Genomic DNA, 21,273 nt, shown 5'->3' with positions numbered 1-21,273 from the left:
TGGTGGACAGGCTTTGGGGAGTCAGGAGGTGAGTTACACGCTGCAGGATTCCTAGCCTCTGACCTGCGCTTGTAGCCACGGTATTTATATGGCTACTCCAGTTCAGTTTCTGGTCAATGGTAACTCCCAGGATGTTGATGGTGGGGGATTCAGCGATGGTAATGCCATTGAATGTCAAGGGGAGATGGTTAGATTCTCTCTTGTTGGAGATGGTCATTGCCTGGCACTTGTGTGGCATGAATGTTACTTGCCACTTATCAGCCCAAGCCTGGATATTGTCCAGGTCTTGCTGCATTTCTACACAGACTGCTTCAGTATCTGAGGAGTCACGAATGGTGCTGAACATTGTGCAATCATCAGCGAACATCCCCACTTCCGACCTTATGATTGAAGGAAGGTCACTGATTAAGCAGCTGAAGATGGTTGGGCCTAGGACACTACCCTGAGGAACTCCTGCGTTTGAGTAGACAGCTTGTATCAATTAAATAGGTTTGGGAGGATCAGGGATCACGATTTCGAGCTGTGTAAGGCCAGATCTAGATGAGCTATCAGGAGATGGCTCTTTCCCGAGACAGTCGTGAACTTCTGGAACAGGCTGTCATCTCGTGTGACGAATATCGATTTACTGAATTCCTTCATGCGGGAGCAGGACCTGATTCCAGCCGGGGAGGTGATCAGATTGTACAGGATCTCAGTACTGCAGGGAACTCAGGGACAGAGTTACGAGCTGGATTAGGTTTGATTGCCTGAGGATGGTTGGAGAGGAATTGTTGAGAGTGCTGTGCTTCAGATCAGACATTAAAGCAAAATCCCCTTTACCTGTTCCAGTGGTTCAGGTGTGTCTTATTGACACCTAAATGCATCCTTCAGATTACAAAGAATTTTGCAGGACAGAGAAAGGCCATTCTGCCCGACTGATGCTTGACAGTGTTTATGCTTGACACTAGCCTCCTCCCACCCCTCTTCAACTCACCTGATCACCATATCCTTTCTCCCTCATGTGTTTATCAAGCTTCTCCTTAAATGCATCTATACTTTTAACCTCAACCACTCCTGATGGTAATGAGTTCCACATTCTAACCACTCTCTGGGTAAAGAAGCTTCTCCTGAATTCCTAAATGGATTTATTAGTGACTGTCTTAGATTTACGGCCTCACGTTCTGGTCTCACCCCACAGGTGGACACAACTTCTCTGCATCTACCCTATCAAACACACTCACAATGTTAAAGACTTAACAGCCACATCCCACTCCTTTACCCCAGCTTGACTGTACACATTCACTGCCCATCCTGATTCCAACACTACCATCTAGTGGAGGTGCAGTTATCATCAGACAAAACAAATCGCATTGATTTCCAATGAGACTCTCAAACCTCATTTCTGTTTGTCAATGAAAACACAGTTGTGAAAGCAATAAATATATTGTGGTCATGAAGTTCAAAGCCAAATATGATTTAATATGGTCAGATGAAACTTGCATTTATGTAGCACCTTTCTATCAGGCCATTCCTCACCCTTATCTTCCCTTGTGCATGATGCAAATAAACTTTGTCCAGCCAGCCACACTACTTCTAGCGGGAAGATTAACTATTATAAACGATTAAAGAATTTGCTCTTTAAGAGATTTATTGAGCTGTATGAGTCTTCATACCTACCAACAGTGACCTGACTGACACAGCTGTAGTAACTGGTGCCAGTGGAGAGGTTGTGACTTGTGCTGCTCGATTCTCTGTCTGCAAAAGATAAACAGCATTAATTACACTTCAGGATTTCTGTTCACATTACCTTAGACCAGAACTCTTCATCTTAAAGCAATATTTCAATCAATGTTTCTTTCTGTTCCAAATCCCATTCACCCATCATCCCTGTGCTCACATTGGCTCTCAGTCCCTAACTATTTAAAATTCTCATCCTTGTTTTAAAATCCCCCCATGGCCTCGCCCCTCCCTATCGCTATAACCTCCTCCAACCACACAACCCTCTAAGATATCTGTGCTCTTCCAATTCCTCTGCATTCCTGACTTCCATCGTCCCACCATCGGTGTCCGTCCTTTCAGCCGTCCAGGTCCCAAGCTCTGGAATTCCCTCTCGAAACCCCTCCTCCTCTTTGGCCAAGCTTTTAGTCACTCTTCCTAGCACTTCCTTCTTTGGTTCAGCATTTACTTCTGCCCTGAGAGGGCAGATGGGACCTCGCTTTAACATCTCATCTGAAAGTGTTTATTTGAAATATCAAGACAACCAAAGTGCAATGCCAAGTAAGCAACAATAAAAAGCCCCAAATTTGAGCTCTTGCGAATCACTGTCAACAGCTTTCACAGCCCTTCTGCTGACTGTGCAGCTGCAGAATTTGCTTTGCTCCAATTTTTACGTCACCAGGAGTTGGTGACATGGCAATGAAATAACCCATCTGAATTCCCAGAGCAGCAACGTTCTGACAAATTAATGGGACTATCAAGGCTTGAGCAACAGAACAGGGCCTAATGGCCTGCTTGGGGATGCAATTGAAACCTGACCTGGGCCCGACCCTTCCCGACCACTGGAATGAAGTTAATTATATCAACGAGGTTGTGCTCTACCTCGGATGGAATGGAAGCTACAGCGTGAGCGTGTTGACGTCATAGAGAGGCTCACTCGCTCACTGCAGACTAGTGCCGAGTCTGGATGCACGTTTCCCGCCTTGACGTCCCGGCTGTTCAAATTTTGGAGTTTACTTCCTTTTCTCTCCCTGAGCAAAAGGCAGCACTGTGTCCGACCTGGCCCAAGCCGACCGGAGCCCGAATGCCAGACCCGACCCGACCCGAACCTGACACGTCGTCAGGTCTGGTCGGGTTCAGGTCGGGTAGCCATGCTCTAACAGGGCCCCCATTGGGAAACTGGGGATGGGTACCAATCTGGCACATGGTTCCTCCACTCCCTCTGGGCTGCTAGCTCACAGCAGCGGAATCTCAGGCCTTTACAATCAAAACTATTTTTCATGTAAGAAACTTGCACTGGTCAGGTTTATGTTCCTTTTGAAAGAATTTTTGGAGATTTCGTTATCACAGTGTCAGCTGTGGTTCAGTGGGTAACACGCTTGCCTCTGAGTTACATGACTCTGGGTCCAAGTCCTACTCCAGAACTTGAGCCCAAGCATCAAGGCTGACAAACCACTGCAATACTGGGAGAGTGCTGCACCGTCAGAGGTGCTGTCTTTCGAATGAAATGTTAAACCGAGGCCCCATCTGCCTGCTTGGATGGATGTAAATGATCCCAATGGCATATTTTGAACATGAGGAGAGGCGTGCTCCCTGGTGTCCTGGCCAATATATATCCCTCAATCAACATCACACAAACAGATTATCTGGGGCTGTATTTTATGAGTGCACCGCGTTTGGCGAAGGCGCACTCTAATGGTGGCATGCATCCCAGGTGGATGCACCGTCCCTGAGCCCCGGTGATATCACGTGCGAGCCCCATTTAAATAGAGGGGGCGGAGCGGCCACTCTGATAACGTAGAGGGGGCGGCCGCTGTGTCCCTGGCAACGACGTCCGGCGCCACCGCACAGGCACCATTTGTAAAGGACTTTAAGCCCTTCAGCAAAATGTTGTACCATTGTTAAATTTTATCAAATAAAAAACGTTGTGATGGAGGCCCATCCCCAGCCCCCCAACAGTCATTTCATTGCCCGAATTGGCTCTTTCAAATCCCCAAACTCCCCCCCACAACTTTCAATCTTTTGCCCTTCAACTGCTTCCTACCATCCTCACATCCAATCAAAAGCGTTTTCCCTGCTCCTCCACCCCTCCCACCCTGAAAATTTTATGCCCCCCCCCCCCCCCACCCCCCCACCAGGTTATCGCCTCGGAACTCCGGAGTTCCAAAGGCGCGCGAAGGCCAAACGGAGGCTGAAAAATCGGCGTGGCACAGCCACCACCTGCGGGTACGTTAATTTACATTTCAATAGGATTAATTTTAATATGGAGATGAAGGGCCCACCGTGGGTCGCGTGAGCGGGGGCCGGCAAAATTCAGTACCCTGGTCACATTGTTGATTGTGGGATCTTGCTGTCTGCTAATTGGCTGCCCCATTTCTTACATTACAACAGTGACTACACTTTAAAAGAATGTCATTGGCTGTAAAGTGCTTTGAGATATCCAGTGGTTGTGAGAAACACAATATAAATGCAAGTCTTTCTTTTATATTTATTAAAACCTCAAAAAATTGGACATTTTTAATTGGAAAGTATGTGCATTCTGACAGCCCCTTGCAATTCCTTAGAACATCCTGAATGGCTTCACAGCCTGTTAATTATTTTTAAACTGCCATCAATTTTGCTGGCAAACACAGCAGTCAATTTGCACACAAAAGGATCCAAGTGTGACGATGCATTTTGGTGCAAGAATGAGGAGAGATAATGTAAACCAAACGGTACAATTTTAAAGAAGGTGCAGGAACAGAGAGACCTGAGGGTTCATATACACAAATGTTTGAAGATGGCAGGATAAGTTAACAGGCTTTTAAAAAGCATCGCAAAACATCGCAAAATCCAGATGGAGTGTAAAACAGGATGCGGATTCACGATTGCTGGAAACTAATCTCACCCCCGACACTCCAACAATGCAGCACTCCCTCAGTATTGACCCTCTGACAGTGCAGCATTCCCTCAGTACTGACCCTCTGACAGTGCAGCATTCCCTCAGTACTGACCCTCTGACAGTGCAGCATTCCCTCAGTACTGACACTCTGACAGTGCAGCACTCCCTCAGTAATGACCCTCTGACAGTGCAGCACTCCCTCAGTACTGACCCTCTGACAGTGCAGCATTCCCTCAGTACTGACACTCTGACAGTGCAGCACTCCCTCAGTACTGCCCCTCTGACAGTGCAGCACTCCCCCAGTACTGACCCTCTGACACTGCGGGGCTCCCTCAGTACGGACCCTCCGACAGTGCAGCGCTCCCTCAGTACTGTCCCTCTGACAGTGCAGCGCTCCCTCAGTACTGACCCTCCGACAGTGCAGCACTCCCTCAGTACTGACCCTCCAACAGTGCAGCCCTCCCTCAGTACTGACTCTCTGACAGGGCGGCACTCACTCAGTGCTAACCCTCTAACAGTGCAGCACTCCCTCAGTACTGACCCTCCGACAGTGCAGCGCTCCCTCAGTACTGACCCTCCGACCGTGCAGCATTCCCTCAGTACTGACCCTCCAACAGTGCAGGACTCCCTCAGTACTGATCCTCTGACAGTGGAGCCCTCCCTCAGTACTAATCCTCCGACAGTGCAGCGCTCCCTCAGTACTCTCTCCGACCGTGCAGCATTCCCTCAGTACTGACCCTCCAACAGTGCAGGACCCCCTCAGTACTGATCCTCTGACAGTGGAGCCCTCCCTCAGTACTGACCCCACCAACAGTGCAGTGCTCCCTCAGTACTGACTCTCCGACCGTGCAGCATTCCCTCAGTACTACCCCTCTAACAGTGCAGCATTCCCTCAGTACTGACCCTCCGACAGTGCAGTGCTCCCTCAGTACTGATCCTCCGACTGTGCAGCATTCCCTCAGTACTGACCTCCAAAAGTGCAGTGCTCCCTCAGTACTGACCTCCAACAGTACAGCACTCCCTCAGTGCTGACCCTCCAACAGTGCAGTGCTCCCTCAGTACTGCCCCTCTCACAGTGCAGCGCTCTCTCAGTACTGACGCTCCGACAGTACAGCACTCCCTCAGTTGACCCTCAACAGTGCAACATTCCCTCAGTACTGACCCTCCGACAGTGCAGCACTCCCTCAGAACTGACCCTCTGACAGTGCAGCACTCCCTCAGTACTGACCCTCCGACAGTGCAGCGCTCCCTCAGTACTGTCCCTCCAACAACGCAGTGCTCCCTCAGTACTACCCCTCCAACAGTGCACCACTCCCTCAGTACTGCCCCTCTCACAGTGCAGTGCTCCCTCAGTACTGACCCTCCGACAGTGCAGCACTCCCTCAGTACTGACCCTCTCACAGTGCAGTGCTCCCTCAGTACTGACCCTCCGACAGTGCAGCACTCCCTCAGTACTGACCCTCCGAAAGTGCTGCACTCCCTCAGTACTGACCCTCCGACAGTGCAGCACTCCCTCAGTTGACCCTCAACAGTGCAGCATTCCCTCAGTACTGACCCTCCAATGGTGCAGCACTCCCTCAGTACTGACCCTCCGACAGTGCAGCACTCCCTCAGTACTGACCGTCCGACAGTGCAGCGCTCCCTCAGTGCTGACCCTCCAACAGTGCAGTGCTCCCTCAGTACTGCCCCTCTCACAGTGCAGCGCTCTCTCAGTACTGACGCTCCGACAGTACAGCACTCCCTCAGTTGACCCTCAACAGTGCAACATTCCCTCAGTACTGACCCTCTGACAGTGCAGCACTCCCTCAGAACTGACCCTCTGACAGTGCAGCACTCCCTCAGTACTGACCCTCCGACAGTGCAGCGCTCCCTCAGTACTGTCCCTCCAACAGCGCAGTGCTCCCTCAGTACTACCCCTCCAACAGTGCACCACTCCCTCAGTACTGCCCCTCTCACAGTGCAGTGCTCCCTCAGTACTGACCCTCCGACAGTGCAGCACTCCCTCAGTACTGACCCTCTCACAGTGCAGTGCTCCCTCAGTACTGACCCTCCGACAGTGCAGCACTCCCTCAGTACTGACCCTCCGAAAGTGCTGCACTCCCTCAGTACTGACCCCCGACAGTGCAGCATTCCCTCAGTACTGTCCCTCCGACAGTGCAGCGTTCCTTCAGTACTAACCCTCCAACAGTGCAGCGCTCCCTCAATATTAACCCTCTGACAGTGCAGATCTCCCTCAGTACCGACCCTCTGACAGTGCAGCACTCCCTCAAGACTGACCCTCTGACAGTGCAGCACTCCCTCAGTACTGACCCTCTGACAGTGCAGCACTCGCTCAGTACTGACCCTCTGACAGTGCAGCACTCCCTCAAGACTGACCCTCTGACAGTGCAGCATTTCCTCAGTACTGACCCTCTGACAGTGCAGCACTCCTTCAAGACTGACCCTCTGACAGTGCAGCATTTCCTCAGTACTGACCCTCTGACAGTGCAGCATTTCCTCAGTATTGACCCTCCGACAGTGCAGATCTCCCTCAGTACTGACCCTCTGACAGTGCAGCACTCCCTCAAGACTGACCCTCTCACAGTGCAGCATTTCCTTAGTACTGACCCTCCAACAGTGCAGTGCTCCCTCAGTACTGCCCCTCTCACAGTGCAGCGCTCTCTCAGTACTGACGCTCCGACAGTACAGCACTCCCTCAGTTGACCCTCAACAGTGCAACATTCCCTCAGTACTGACCCTCTGACAGTGCAGCACTCCCTCAGAACTGACCCTCTGACAGTGCAGCACTCCCTCAGTACTGACCCTCCGACAGTGCAGCGCTCCCTCAGTACTGTCCCTCCAACAGCGCAGTGCTCCCTCAGTACTACCCCTCCAACAGTGCACCACTCCCTCAGTACTGCCCCTCTCACAGTGCAGTGCTCCCTCAGTACTGACCCTCCGACAGTGCAGCACTCCCTCAGTACTGACCCTCTCACAGTGCAGTGCTCCATCAGTACTGACCCTCCGACAGTGCAGCACTCCCTCAGTACTGACCCTCCGAAAGTGCTGCACTCCCTCAGTACTGACCCCCGACAGTGCAGCATTCCCTCAGTACTGTCCCTCCGACAGTGCAGCGTTCCCTCAGTACTAACCCTCCAACAGTGCAGCGCTCCCTCAATATTAACCCTCTGACAGTGCAGATCTCCCTCAGTACCGACCCTCTGACAGTGCAGCACTCCCTCAAGACTGACCCTCTGACAGTGCAGCACTCCCTCAGTACTGACCCTCTGACAGTGCAGCACTCGCTCAGTACTGACCCTCTGACAGTGCAGCACTCCCTCAGTACTGACCCTCTGACAGTGCAGCACTCGCTCAGTACTGACCCTCTGACAGTGCAGCACTCCCTCAAGACTGTCCCTCCGACAGTGCAGATCTCCCTCAGTACTGACCCTCTGACAGTGCAGCACTCCCTCAAGACTGACCCTCTGACAGTGCAGCACTCCCTCAGTACTGACCCTCTGACAGTGCAGCACTCGCTCAGTACTGACCCTCTGACAGTGCAGCACTCCCTCAAGACTGTCCCTCCGACAGTGCAGATCTCCCTCAGTACTGACCCTCTGACAGTGCAGCACTCCCTCAAGACTGACCCTCTCACAGTGCAGCATTTCCTTAGTACTGACCCTCCGACAGTGCAGCACCCCCTCAGTACTGACCCTCTGACAGTGCAGCACTCCCTCAAGACTGACCCTCCGACAGTGCAGCGCTCCCTCAATATTGACCCTCCGACAGTGCAGATCTCCCTCAAGACTGACCCTCTGACAGTGCAGCATTTCCTCAACAATCGACAATTGACAATGGGTGGCAAGGGCACGAAATGTATTCTGGGTGGGGGACTTCAAGGTCCATCACCAAGAGTGGCTCGGTAGCACCACTACTGACCGAGTCCTAAAGGAAATATCTGCTAGACTGGGTCTGCGGCAGGTGGTGAGGGAACCAACAAGAGGGGAAAACATACTTGACATCGTCCTCACCAATCTGCCTGCCGCAGATGCATCTGTCCATGACTGTATTGGTAGGAGTGGCCACCGCACAGTCCTTGTGGAGATGAAGTCCCGCCTTCACATTGAGGAAACCCTCCATTGTGTTGTGTGGCACTACCACCGTGCTAAATTGGATAGATTTAGAACAGATCTAGCAATACAAAACTGGGCATCCATGAGGCGCTGTGGGCCATCAGCAGCAGCAGAATTGTACTCACCCAATATCTGTAACCTCATGGCCCGGCATATCCCCCACTCTACCATTACCATCAAACCAGGAGACCAACCCTGGTTCAATGAAGAGTGCAGGAGGGCATGCCAGGAGCAGCACCAGGCATACCTGAAAATGAGGTGTCAACCTGGTGAAGCTACAAGACAGGACTATCTGCATGCCAAACTGCGTAAACAGCATGCGATAGACAGAGCTAAGTGATCCCATAACCAACGGATCAGATCTAAGCTCTGCAGTCCTGCTACATCCAGCTGTGAATGGTGGTGGACAATTAAACAACTAACTGGAGGAGGTGGCTCCACAAATATCCCCATCCTCAATGATGGGGGAGCCCAGCACATCAGTGCGAAAGATAAGGTTGAAGCATTTGCAACACTCTTCAGCCAGAAGTGCCGAGTTGATAATCCATTTCGGCCTCCTCCTGAAGTCCCCAGCATCACAGATGCCAGACGTCAGTCAATTCGATTCACTCCGCGTGTTATCAAGAAACGAATGGAGGCACTGGATACTGCAAAGGCTATGGGCCCTGACAATATTCCGGCAATAGTAATGAAGACCTGTGCTCCAGAACTTGCCGCGCCCCTCACCAAGCTGTTCCAGTACAGCTACAACACTGGGATCTACCCGCAATGTGGAAAATTGCCCAGGTATGTCCTGTACACAAAAAGCAGGACAAATCCAACCCGGCCAATTACCGCCCCATCAGCCTGCTCTCAATTATCGGCAAAGTGATGGAAGGTGTCATCAATAGTGCCATCAAGCGGCACTTGCTTAGCAATAACCTGCTCAGTGACGCTCAGTTTGGGTTGTGGCAGGGCCACTCAGCTCCTGACCTCATTACAGCCTTGGTTCAAACATGGATTAAAGAGCTGAACTCAAGAGGTGAGGTGAGAGTGACTGCCCTTGACATCAAGGCAGCATTTGACCGAGTATGGCATCAAGGAGCCCTAGCAAATCTGAGGTTGATGGGAATCAGGGAGGAAACCCTCTGCCGGCTGGAGTCATACCTAGCGCAAAGGAAGATGGTTGTGGTTGTTGGAGGTCAATCATCTGAGCTCCAGGACATCACTGCAGGAGTTCCTCAGGGTAGTGTCCTAGGCCCAACCATCTTCAGCTGCTTCATCAATGACCTTCCTTCAATCATAAGGTCAGAAGTGGGGATGTTCGCTGATGATTGCACAATGTTCAGCACCATTCGTGACTCCTCAGATACTGAAGCAGTCCATTTAGAAATGCAGCAAGACCTGGACAATACCCAGGCTTGGGCTGATAAGTGGCAAGTAACATTCACGCAACACAAGTGCCAGGCAATGACCATCTCCAACAAGAGAGAATCTAACCATCTCCCCTTGACATTCAATGGCATTACCCTCACTGAATCCCCCTCTATCAACATCCTAGGGGCTACCATTGACCAGAAACTGAACTGGAGTAGCCATATAAATACCATAGCTAAAAGAGAAGGTCAGAGGCTAGGAATCCTGAGGCGAGTAACTCACTTCCTGACTCCCCAAAGCCTGTCCACCATCTACATCTACAGGAGTTTGATGGAATACTCTCCACTTGCCTGGATGGGTGCAGCTCCAACAACACTCAAGAAGCTCGACACCACAAGGACAAAGCAGCCCGCTTGATTGGCACCCCATCCTCAAACATTCACTCCCTCCACCACCAACACACAGTGGCAGCAGTGTGTACCATCTACAAGATGCACTGCAGCAATGCACCAAGGCTCCTTAGACAGCACCTTCCAAACCCGCGACCTCTACCAACTAGAGGGACAAGGGCAGCAAATGCATGGGAACATCACCACCTGCAAATTCCCCTCCCAAGTCACACACCATCCTGACTTGGAACTATATCGCCGTTCCTTCACTGTATCTCGGTCAAAATCCTGGAACTCCCTCCCTAACAGCACTGTGGGTGTACCTACCCCACATGGACTGCAGCGGTTCAAGAAGGCGGCTCACCTCCACCTTCTCAAGGGCAATTAGGGATGGGCAATAAATGGGCTAGCCAGTGATGCCCACATTCTACGAATGAATGAAAAAAAAGATTTATTTTAGGCACTGAGGATTAATGATGGTCGAAACCGCAAGTAGACTCTCCGATTCCAGCACCTACTTCTTAAATACAAATATTCGGAAATTGTAAGATCTTAAATCATGGAGCATTGTACATTTTGCCACTCAGAATGTTATTATTTGACGTTGTGCTGGACAACTTGGCTGCCACATTCAAATACAGTTAATTAAATTCCCAAAACAGTATTAAATAAGGATCAGTATTAAATCACGAGATACAGATGGGAAAAGTCAGAATGTGAAACTCGTTTTGACAACGTGCCAAACCTACCTAATGAACAGACAATAACAACCTGTAATTATGTAGTGATTTTAATGTAGTGCAACAGGCACCAACTCCCAGCATCACTTGGCAGCTTCACGTGAGGCACTTGTGGCAGAAGCTGCCTCTCAAGGATTGGCCTTCACAGCCATCAGCAAAGGTGCACCAAGAGAAGACACCCCACCTAAATGGATTGTCTGCTGCGTGTCCATCATCTTTCATAGATGGAAGGATGTCAACCTAATGTAATAAAATATCCTGCGGTGCTTCGCAGAAGTGTCATCAAACAAGATTTGACACTGAGCCACATCAGAAGATATTAGATCAGATGACCAAAAAGCTTGATCAAAGAACTAGGTTATAAGGAGTGTTTTAAAAGAGAGGTATAGAGGCAGAGGGCTTACAGAGGGAATTCCAGAACTTAGGGCCTTGGCAGCTGAAGGCACGGTAGCCAATGGTGGAGCGATTAAAATCAGGGATGCTCAAGAGGCCGGAATTGAAGTACAGATATCTCGGAGAGTTGTAGGGCTGGAGGAAATTAGAGATAGGAATGAGGAGAGGCCATGGAAAGATTTGAAAATAAGGATGAGGATTTTGAAATCGAAGCGTTGCTCAACCGATCTCTTGAAACTTATGACATTCTTATATAACTATTCTAATAGTATTTTCTCACACTTATTAAGGATTGACATTATGACATTAGAAAACATGTGGTAGCCTGGAAGTTACAGCTGGCTAAATGTTAATGTGTTTGTACTGCTCTTATTTTAATGTGTTTGTATTCCTCTCTCTGCTATTTCACACAAACAGCACTATTTAATTTTAACCCCGCCACCTTTTTCATATTAAACCATCCCCAAGCACTTCACAGGACCCTAATCAGACAAAATTTGATGCCGAGCGACCTAAAGAGATATTCGGACAGGTGATCAAAAACATTGGTCAAAGAGTAGGTTTTAAGGAGTTGCAGAGAGGTGGCGAGGTGGAGGGAGGGAATTGCAGTGCCTGGAGCCTAAACAGACGACTGAAGGCACGGCTGCCAATGGTGGGGTGAAGAATTCTCTACCCCAGAGGGCTGTGGAGGCTCAGTCATTGAGTATGTTCAAGACTGAGATCGATAGATTTCCAGATATTAAAGATATCAAGGGATACGGAGATAGTGCAGGAAAATGGCATTGAGGTAGAAGATTAGCCATGATCTGGTTGAATGGCAGAACAGGCTCGAGGGGCCGAATGGCCTAACACCTGCTCCTATTTCTCATGTTCCTGTGTTTCCTACGAACAGCTTGTTGTTGATGATCCTCTGCTAATATCACGAGCAGTAATTCCTAGGCTAATGAATTCATCCATTCCCCCACCAGCAGTTAGACTCTATGCCACAGCTCCAGTTTATTTCAGAATACCTTCACAAGACACAAGAGCTGGGTTGATGAAGTACCTCATCATGACCCCAGGCGATCCCAAACACTTCACAACCACTAGATTACTTCTGAAGTGATGTCGCTGTTTAGTTGGCCAAATGCAACAGTCAAGTTGTTCACAGCTGGCTCAAATAAATTGCAAATTCGGTGAATGACCAGTTATTCTGTTTTTTTTTTAATGTGGTTGAAAACGGCATGTAAACCAGGAAAGGGGCTGAATTCTCCACCCTTCTTCCAATAGTGCCATGTGACCTTTCACGTCCACCCAAGGCGGCAGACATGGCCTTGGTTTCACATCCCCAACAGTGCAGCACTCCCTCAGTGGGAATGTCGGCCTGGATTATGTGTCTAGGTCCTCTGCCAGGAACTTTCTCATGGGGGTTTTCCTGATTTTGCGCAGTTTATCCATCAGGCAACCAGGACGCACCCGAAGATAATTCCTGGCACTAGGGAGGGTCTTGATCCTATAAACTTTGAACTCGGAAGCAAGGTTATCACCAACCAGCCAAACTGATAAAGTCAAAGCTAAACATTGGAGTGTGGCAATGAATTCATATATATTCTTATCATCCAATCACCAGCACCGGAACTTTTTCAAATCATATGTGTATCCCGAGACTGTGCGGATGGGCGACGGAATCCTGGGTGGGATTTTACTGGCGGCAGCCAATTAAGAGGCTACCGCCGGGACTGTCGTCCAATTGAGGAATGCCAGCAGCTCGGCAACAACAGCTACACTACCGATAGAGATGGCTGCTTCTGAGGCTGCAGGAAGGTGAAGGCACCTCCATGTTGAGGCATGCTCGAAGGCCAGGTAAGTTTTTTTAATTTACTATGCCAGGGTCAAGGAGGCAGGTCCCAGCAGGTGGAAGGGTGAATCCTCCAGCGGCAGCCATTGATTCTGGGGGGCCCTCCGTGGGCCATGGAGCAGCCAAGGAAGGTTCCCCCAACCCCATCCCCACCGAGAACCCACTGGGAGGCCACCTCATGATACCTGGCGGTCTCCCCCCGTGGCGGGGACCCATCCCGACACTAGTGAAATGCTGGCGGAGATGGGAGGAGGATGATAAGTGTCCAATTAATTGGTTTAATTGGCCGTCTGCCTCCGGGCAGCCGTGCTGCTGCCATTCCGCTTTGGGAAATATGTCATGGTGGCAGGAAAGCTTTGGGCTTCCCTCCCGATGCCTTCATTTTACCAGCCCTCTTCCCTTCCAGCCCATCTCCAGCCCTAGGTGTCTGGGCAGCAATTGAATACAGGATTAGCACCGGGAATCGTCAAGTTGGATTTTATGCTCTATAGCTGGGTTATGGAAATGTCACTGCAATGGAGAGCAACGAGCGTACGCTGGGGAGAAATTAGTCTTGGGTGATAAGAGTGAATGAGCGAATCACAGCCTGTTCCCACTCAGCCTGATTTTCCTTTTCCATTGACTTCAAGAACAGGGCAGCGATTCACGTTTGCTCACTTTGTGTTAGTACCAAAGATCAATTTCTCTCCCCTGATTGTCTGGGAACAGGAGGAGGCCATCCAGCCCCTTGAACCTGTTCCATCATTCAATTAGACCCTGACTGAGCTCTATCTCAACTCTATCTACCCACCTTTGACCAAATCTCTGATACCCTTACCTGACAAAACTCAAACTCAGTCTTGGAAATTTCCATTGTCCCCCAGCATCCACAGGCTTGTGGGGGAGAGAGTTCCAGATTTCCACTCCCTTTTGTGTGGAAGCTGCTTCCTGATTTCAGTCCTGAATGGCCTGGTTCTAATTTTAAGGTTATACCCCTTAGTTCTGGATCTGGCCACCAGAGGGAATAGTTTCTCTGTATCAATCCTATTGAATCCTTTTAGCATTTTATTTAAATTAAATCTCCCTTCAACTCAAATCTCCCTTGTACTCAAGGATATACAAGCCAAGGTTATGCAACCTATCCTTGTAATTTACCCCTTTTAGCCCCGGTATCATTCCGGTAAATCTGCACCCCCTCCAAGGCCAATCAATCCTTTCTGAGGTGCGGTATCCAGAACTGAACGCAGTTACTCCATAAGGGATCAGAACTACATCAGCATAAGAGGCAGCACTTTGAAAAGTATTAAAATGGGCTTTGTTCACTAAGGATTCTCCAGAGGGCTGTTGACAATTGCAGAGCTGCTCACATATTTCCTGCATCAGTAGTTACATGGCTAAACTTATCTCTACCAAAAGAAAAGCTCACCTCTAACCTCAGTGAAATCAATTCTGTTCATATTTCTACACATCATTGTACATGTCAGGATCCCAAACTACACAGTGGGAATCCAAGCAATATCTCTAGCTGGGCTCGCTATCGACTACTATCCATGGAACAAACCCAGTCAATAGATTCTCTGAGACACTCCAGTGACAACAATAAATAGGGTTTTAAAGGGAGTTAGAGTCTACAAAGGCATTTGGGCCTGAAGATTGGCAGCTAAATTCTACAAAGTCCTACTACTGGAATTATTCCCCCTCATACTCGTGCAGAAACATGCACTCCTCTAGACATTCAAAGCACAAACAATCGTGGAAAGTGCCATCGGTGATCAAGGCTGTTGGAAAGTTGTGAGTTCAAGTCCCACTCCGGAGACTTGAGCTCAAAGTCTAGGCCGATACTCTCAGTGACAGTACTGAGGGAGTGCTGTATTGTCAGATGTGTCGTTTTTCAGACAAGACGTTAAGCTCATGTCTGATTTGCCCTTACGCTTATTTAAAAAAAATCTACTTATCTCCCCTCTGGTTCTTTTGCAAATTACCTTAAATAAAGCACTGACTGTAACACCCGTAAATTCCCACAAAACAATTAGGATGTAGCACAAATAATTAACTGCACAGCTCCATGGGCTTGAGTGTGTGAAACTTCGATGTAACCAAGTTCCCTTGAATTAAATAACAAGGGGAAATTCTGCCTAATTGTTTCTTTTGATTTAATACCTCGCGATGCTTGTACGTTGTATGAATTAAACAGCCGGAGGGAAAATTGCATGGGATGAGAGGAACGGAACTTCTGTTTTTCTACATTTAAGAACTTTGTGGCAAAGTCCAACTTCTGAATAGGTTGAGGTGTTTACCTCTCTAGAATATAATTACATAACCATTAAACTGAAATCCCACCAGTATTGAATGACCTGTCACGATTTGGGAGTTGAGTCTTTAATACATTATTCACTATGAATACATTTACTTATTTTGAAAGTTTTGTTCAATGTGGTTGACTCTTAATTGCCCTCTGAAATGGCCTAGCAAAGTACTCAGTCATATAAAACCGCTAAAGAAAAAAGCACTGTGGGTGTACCTACCCCACACGGACTGCTGCAGTTCAAGAAGGCGGCTCACCACCACCTTCTCATGGGCAATTAGGGATGGGCAATAAATGCTGGCATAGCCAGCGACACCCACATCCCATGAACAAATTTTTAAAATGACAACAGTGACTTCAAATGTATTTGATCGCCTGAAATTGAAATAAGCAGGCTGAGCACAGGAGCCGACAGTAACCTCTATCCCGAGTACTGTAGATAGTAAACACTTGTCAGTAAATTTAGGAACGAAATGCATCAACACGTTCATGCTACTATCTAAAAAAAAGATTTTTATCTTGTATTTATCAAACTGGAACTCAGACTCTTCCCTTTCATATGATAAATAATTATATGTGTTTTGTGTTGATCAGAAGGGACCTCAGTTTAATGCCTCATTCAAAATACGGCACCTCCAACAGCACAGCACTCCCTCAGTACTGTAATTCAATGTTAGCACTGGCTGATAGGTAGCATTTTGACTCTGGTCAGAACGTTGTGGGTTCATAGTCCCACTCCACAGACTTAAGCACATAAACTAGGCTGACACTCCCACTGAGGGAATACTGCACTGTCTGAGGTACCGTCTTTCAGATGAGATGTTAAACCGAGGCTCCATCTACCCTCTCAAGTAAATGTCAAAGATCCCATGGTGCTATTTCGAGGAAGTGCATGGGAGATATCCCTGGTGTCCTGGCTAATATTTATTCCTCAACCAGCATCACTAAAAATAGATTATGTGCACATTATCACATCGCTCTTTGTGGCAACTTGCTGTGCAAACGGGCTACCGCGTTTCCTACATGACAGCAGTGGCTACACTTCATGTTCTTAGTGCTCCTTATGTGAGTAAGAAGTGTTGAGAGAGAGTCTGAATTTTAACAATCCAGGAGTGACTTCTACAGGAAGAAAGATCTTTTTACTATCATTTAGGAATAGAATCTAGGGCTCCTAAATATTGGATAGGCTACATAATATGTAAACAGTCCTCCTAATGTTTCTTTGGGAATAAGACCAGTCCCAATGCACTTAAACCATTTCTTTGGGTTGAGATTGATAAATATGTAATTTGGGGGATTTTGATGTGACTTTGCTTCCGTTAGGAATTGGATTGCACTATTCCAAACTCACATCCGTTAGGAATTGGATTGCGCTATTCCAAACTCACATCCGTTAGGAATTGGATTGCACTATTCCAAACTCACATCCGTTAGGAATTGGATTGCACTATTCCAAACTCACATCTGTTAAGTTTCTTTACTACTATCAAGAGTATGTTACTCCCGCAGAATGGGCTTAATGCATATCCAACAACAACAGCTTGCCTTTATATAGTGCCTTTAACATAGTAAAACGTCCCAAGGCATTTCACAGGTGCGTTACAAAACAATCCAGGTGCAAGAGATGAGCCAAGAGCATCTGAACATAGGAATATAGGAAATAAGAGCAGGAGTAGGCCACTCGGCCCGTCAAGCCTGCTCCACCATTCAAACAGACCATGGCTGATCATCTACCTCTATGTCATTTTTCCCCACTATCCCCATATCTTTTGATGTCATTAGTATTCAGAAATCTATCGATTTCTGTCTTGAACCTGCTTAATGATTGAGCTTCCACAGCCCTCTGGAGTAGAGAACTCCAAAGATTCACCACCCTTTGAGCAAAGAAATTCCTCCTCATCTCAGAGCCCACCCTCCCAAATCATGTGGATGGGACAGGCACTCCATTGTCAGCAATGGCGTCAGTGTCTGTGCGCAGCTGCTGCCACCATTTTTAAAGGGCAGCCAACCCTGCCAGTAAATTGGAATTTTTAAAGAAGTACCCCCCATAAAATGTACTCAATAAAATTCTAACGCCCCTTTCCCACCCCCCACAATCACAATTGAATTACGTATCTGCCCTTCCCCCCAAAACACTTACCTTCGAAATATGACCATTCCTCCACAGACTGTACAAAGTTTAAAGTTCACCCCTTCCCACCATCCCCTACACTTATTACGATTATTTGACCCTGAGCCCGCCCCTGTACCTACACTAAAAATCTTAACTTCCCCCCCACCAGTGTCATGACTGCTTTCTCCAGACAGGGAAGTGAAGGCGTGGGAATGTCGGCCGCAACTCTGAAGATTGCAGGGAGCCCTGAAGATCCAAGATAAGTGCATTTAAATGTATTCAGTTTATTGATTTAAATGTTTAAATTCAGGTCCTGTCGCCCAGTAGCGAGGGGGCTGCCAAGGAGCCTCGCTGGGAGGATCGGGTCTGGCGTTGGGCTTCATGGTGGGCCTCTGCCGGAACCATCTTTCCCGCGCCACGGAACCCGACATCGGGGGCCCAGCAAAATCCAGCCCTGTGTCCCCTGGTTCTAGACTCACCTGCCAGAGAAAACATCCTATCCATTTCTACCCTTTCACGCCCTGTAAGAATTTTGTAAATGAGATCACCTCTCATTTTTCGAAACTCGAGAGAATACAGACCCAGTTTCTGCAATCTCTCCTCATAAGACAATTCCGCCATCCCAGGGATTAGTCTGGTGAACCTCCGTTGCACTCCCTCAATGGCAAGTATATCCTTCCTTAGATAAGGAGACCAAAACTGTACACAATACTCCACAGGTGCGATCTCACCAAGGCTCTACACAATCGCAGCAAGACATCTTTACTCCTGTACTCAAATCCCCTTGCAATGAAGGCCAAAATACCATTTGCCTTCCAAATCGCTTGCTGCACCTGCATACTAGCTTTTAGTGACTCATGAACAAGGACACCCAGATCCCTTTGGACATCAACACTTCCCAACCTCTCACCATTTAAGAAATACTGCTGTTTGTCATTTTTATAAATGACCTGGATGAGGGTGTAGAAGGGTGGGTTAGTAAATTTGCGGATGACACGAAGGTCGGTGGAGTTGTGGATAGTGCCGAAGGATGTTGTAGGTTACAGAGGGACATAGATAGGCTGCAGAGCTGGGCTGAGAGATGGCAAATGGAGTTTAATGCGGAAAAGTGTGAGGTGATTCACTTTGGAAGGAGTAACAGGAATGCAGAGTACTGGGCTAATGGGAAGATTCTTGGTAGTGTAGATGAGCAGAGAGATCTTGGTGTCCAGGTACATAAATCCCTGAAAGTTGCCACCCAGGTTAATAGGGCTGTTAAGAAGGCATATGGTGTGTTAGCTTTTATTAGTAGGGGGATCGAGTTTCGGAGCCACGAGGTCATGCTGCAGCTGTACAAAACTCTGGTGAGGCCGCACCTGGAGTATTGCGTGCAGTTCTGGTCACCGCATTATAGAAAGGATGTGGAAGCTATGGAAAGGGTGCAGAGGAGATTTACTAGGATGTTGCCTGGTATGGAGGGAAGGTCTTACGAGGAAAGGCTGAGGGACTTGAGGTTGTTTTCGTTGGAGAGAAGGAGGAGGAGAGGTGACTTAATAGAGACATATAAGATAATCAGAGGGTTAGATAGGGTGGATAGTGAGAGTCTTTTGCCTCGGATGGTGATGGCAAACACGAGGGGACATAGCTTTAAGTTGAGGGGTGATAGATATAGGACAGATGTCAGAGGTAGTTTCTTTACTCAGAGAGTAGTAGGGGTGTGGAACGCCCTGCCTGCAACAGTAGTAGACTCGCCAACTTTAAGGGCATTTAAGTGGTCATTGGATAGACATATGGATGAAAATGGAATAGTGTAGGTCAGATGGTTTCACAGGTCGGCGCAACATCGAGGGCCGAAGGGCCTGTACTGCGCTGTAATGTTCTATTCTATGTTCTATGTACTCTGCCTTTCTGTTTTTTCTACCAAAGTGGATCACTTCACACTTATTCACATTATATTCCATCTGCCATGTTCTTGTCCATTCACTTAGCCTGTCTAAATCCCCTCGAAGCCTCCTTCCATCCACCTCACAACTTACATTCCCATCTAGCTTTGTGTCAGCAGCAAACTTGAAATATTGCATTTGGTCCCCACATCCAACTCATTGATATAGATTGTAAACAGCTGTGGCCCAAGCACTGATCCTTGCGGCACCCCACTAGTAAAAGCCCGCCATCCTGAGAATGACCCGTTTATTCCTACTCTCTGTTTTCTGTCTGTTAATCAATTCTCAATCCATTGCAGTATATTACCCCCAATCCCATGTGCTCCAATTTTGTTTACTAACCTCCTGTATGGGACCTTATCAAAAACCTTCTGAAAATCCAAATACACCACATCCACTGGTTCTCCGTTTTCTATGCTACAAGTAACATCCCCAAAAAACTCCAACACGACAGTTTAGGAGGTAGTCAAACCGGCACCATTAATATATTTCTCACTTGCTACGCAAATGTGCATTTTAACAGCCTGGCTGGCAGTTCCAACCCTAAATCTACTTCCACAATGTTTGAATTAAAAGACTAGTGTCACACAGTTCTCTGTGCCTGCTGTAAAATCCATGTGATCCTTTTATCAAATGGATCAACATTCAGAATTTGCAAAGCACATTCAATGAATTTATATTTTAAATGACGATTCGGTTGAATAAGCTGATTACAGAGTTGAATTCACAAGATCTACAACATCTTAAAATAACATTTCCACAGTTGCTATCACATCGAGGAAAGAAAAGCCTGGGTGATTGCTGAGCTCCCATTTCATGCCTGAAATCTCCCTAAGCGTGGCATAACCCAGAATATTCTCTGCCTCCGAACAGGATAAAACTAGCCTGTAACTCAGTTACATAACAGCAGATAATCCTATCCTCCAAATAGCAGGTGCCGCATTTTAATGAGAAGCGGGCACAGAATATTTTCTGAGTTTAAGGTAACCAAACGTGACTTAATTTTCTATCTTCATGTTGAAGATGTTACTACAAAACTCAGTCACCTTCCCAAGGTCATAATGAATTCCAATATACTATTTAATAGAAAAGGAAAATATTGCAGATGCTGGAAATTTGCAATAAAACAGCTGTTCTTTCCCTGTCCCTCATCCCTGACACTGTACTTCTGAAAATCTGTTAAATCTCTAACATTTTCCAGTTTTGATAAAAGATCATGGATTTGAAACGTTAATTCTGGGCTGGATTTTACCAGCTCTTTGACAATGGGCTGGAAGGTGGAAAGGCTGGCAAAATGGCGTTTGTGGCGTTGGGGGGGGTGCCCAATATCTTACCACCGTCATGCCATTTTGCCAGCGGCGGGATAGATGACAGGCAAGCCTCCAGCCTGGAGCCCTATTGAGCCACTTAAGTGTCCAATTACGGGCCTCTTCCCGCCTCTGTGGGCATTTTACCAGCAGCAGGGGAGCCGGCTGCTGGCAGGAGAGACCAGCCAGTCCAACCTGGCAGCCTCCAAGCAGACTCCGGGGTGTGGGGTCCCTCCTTCTTGAG

At 47.9% G+C, this 21,273-nt stretch overlaps 1 protein-coding gene across 4 annotated transcripts in view; it reads right to left on the bottom strand.

Moving 5' to 3' along the window:
- LOC137379411 (anoctamin-4-like) overlaps positions 1-21,273 on the bottom strand; it is a 238,897-nt gene that overhangs the window by 204,441 nt on the left and 13,183 nt on the right. For all 4 annotated transcript variants that reach the window (XM_068050181.1, XM_068050182.1, XM_068050184.1 and 1 more), the window contains exon 2: positions 1,657-1,734. In XM_068050181.1, coding sequence (XP_067906282.1) covers positions 1,657-1,734 — 78 coding nt within the window. The remainder of the gene's footprint in view (positions 1-1,656; positions 1,735-21,273) is intronic.

This window comes from Heterodontus francisci, chromosome 18 (assembly GCF_036365525.1).
Source record: "Heterodontus francisci isolate sHetFra1 chromosome 18, sHetFra1.hap1, whole genome shotgun sequence".
Taxonomy (NCBI): domain Eukaryota; kingdom Metazoa; phylum Chordata; class Chondrichthyes; order Heterodontiformes; family Heterodontidae; genus Heterodontus; species Heterodontus francisci.
Note: the sequence above shows the minus strand (reverse complement) of the source record. Positions and strands in the feature narration are given on the sequence as shown.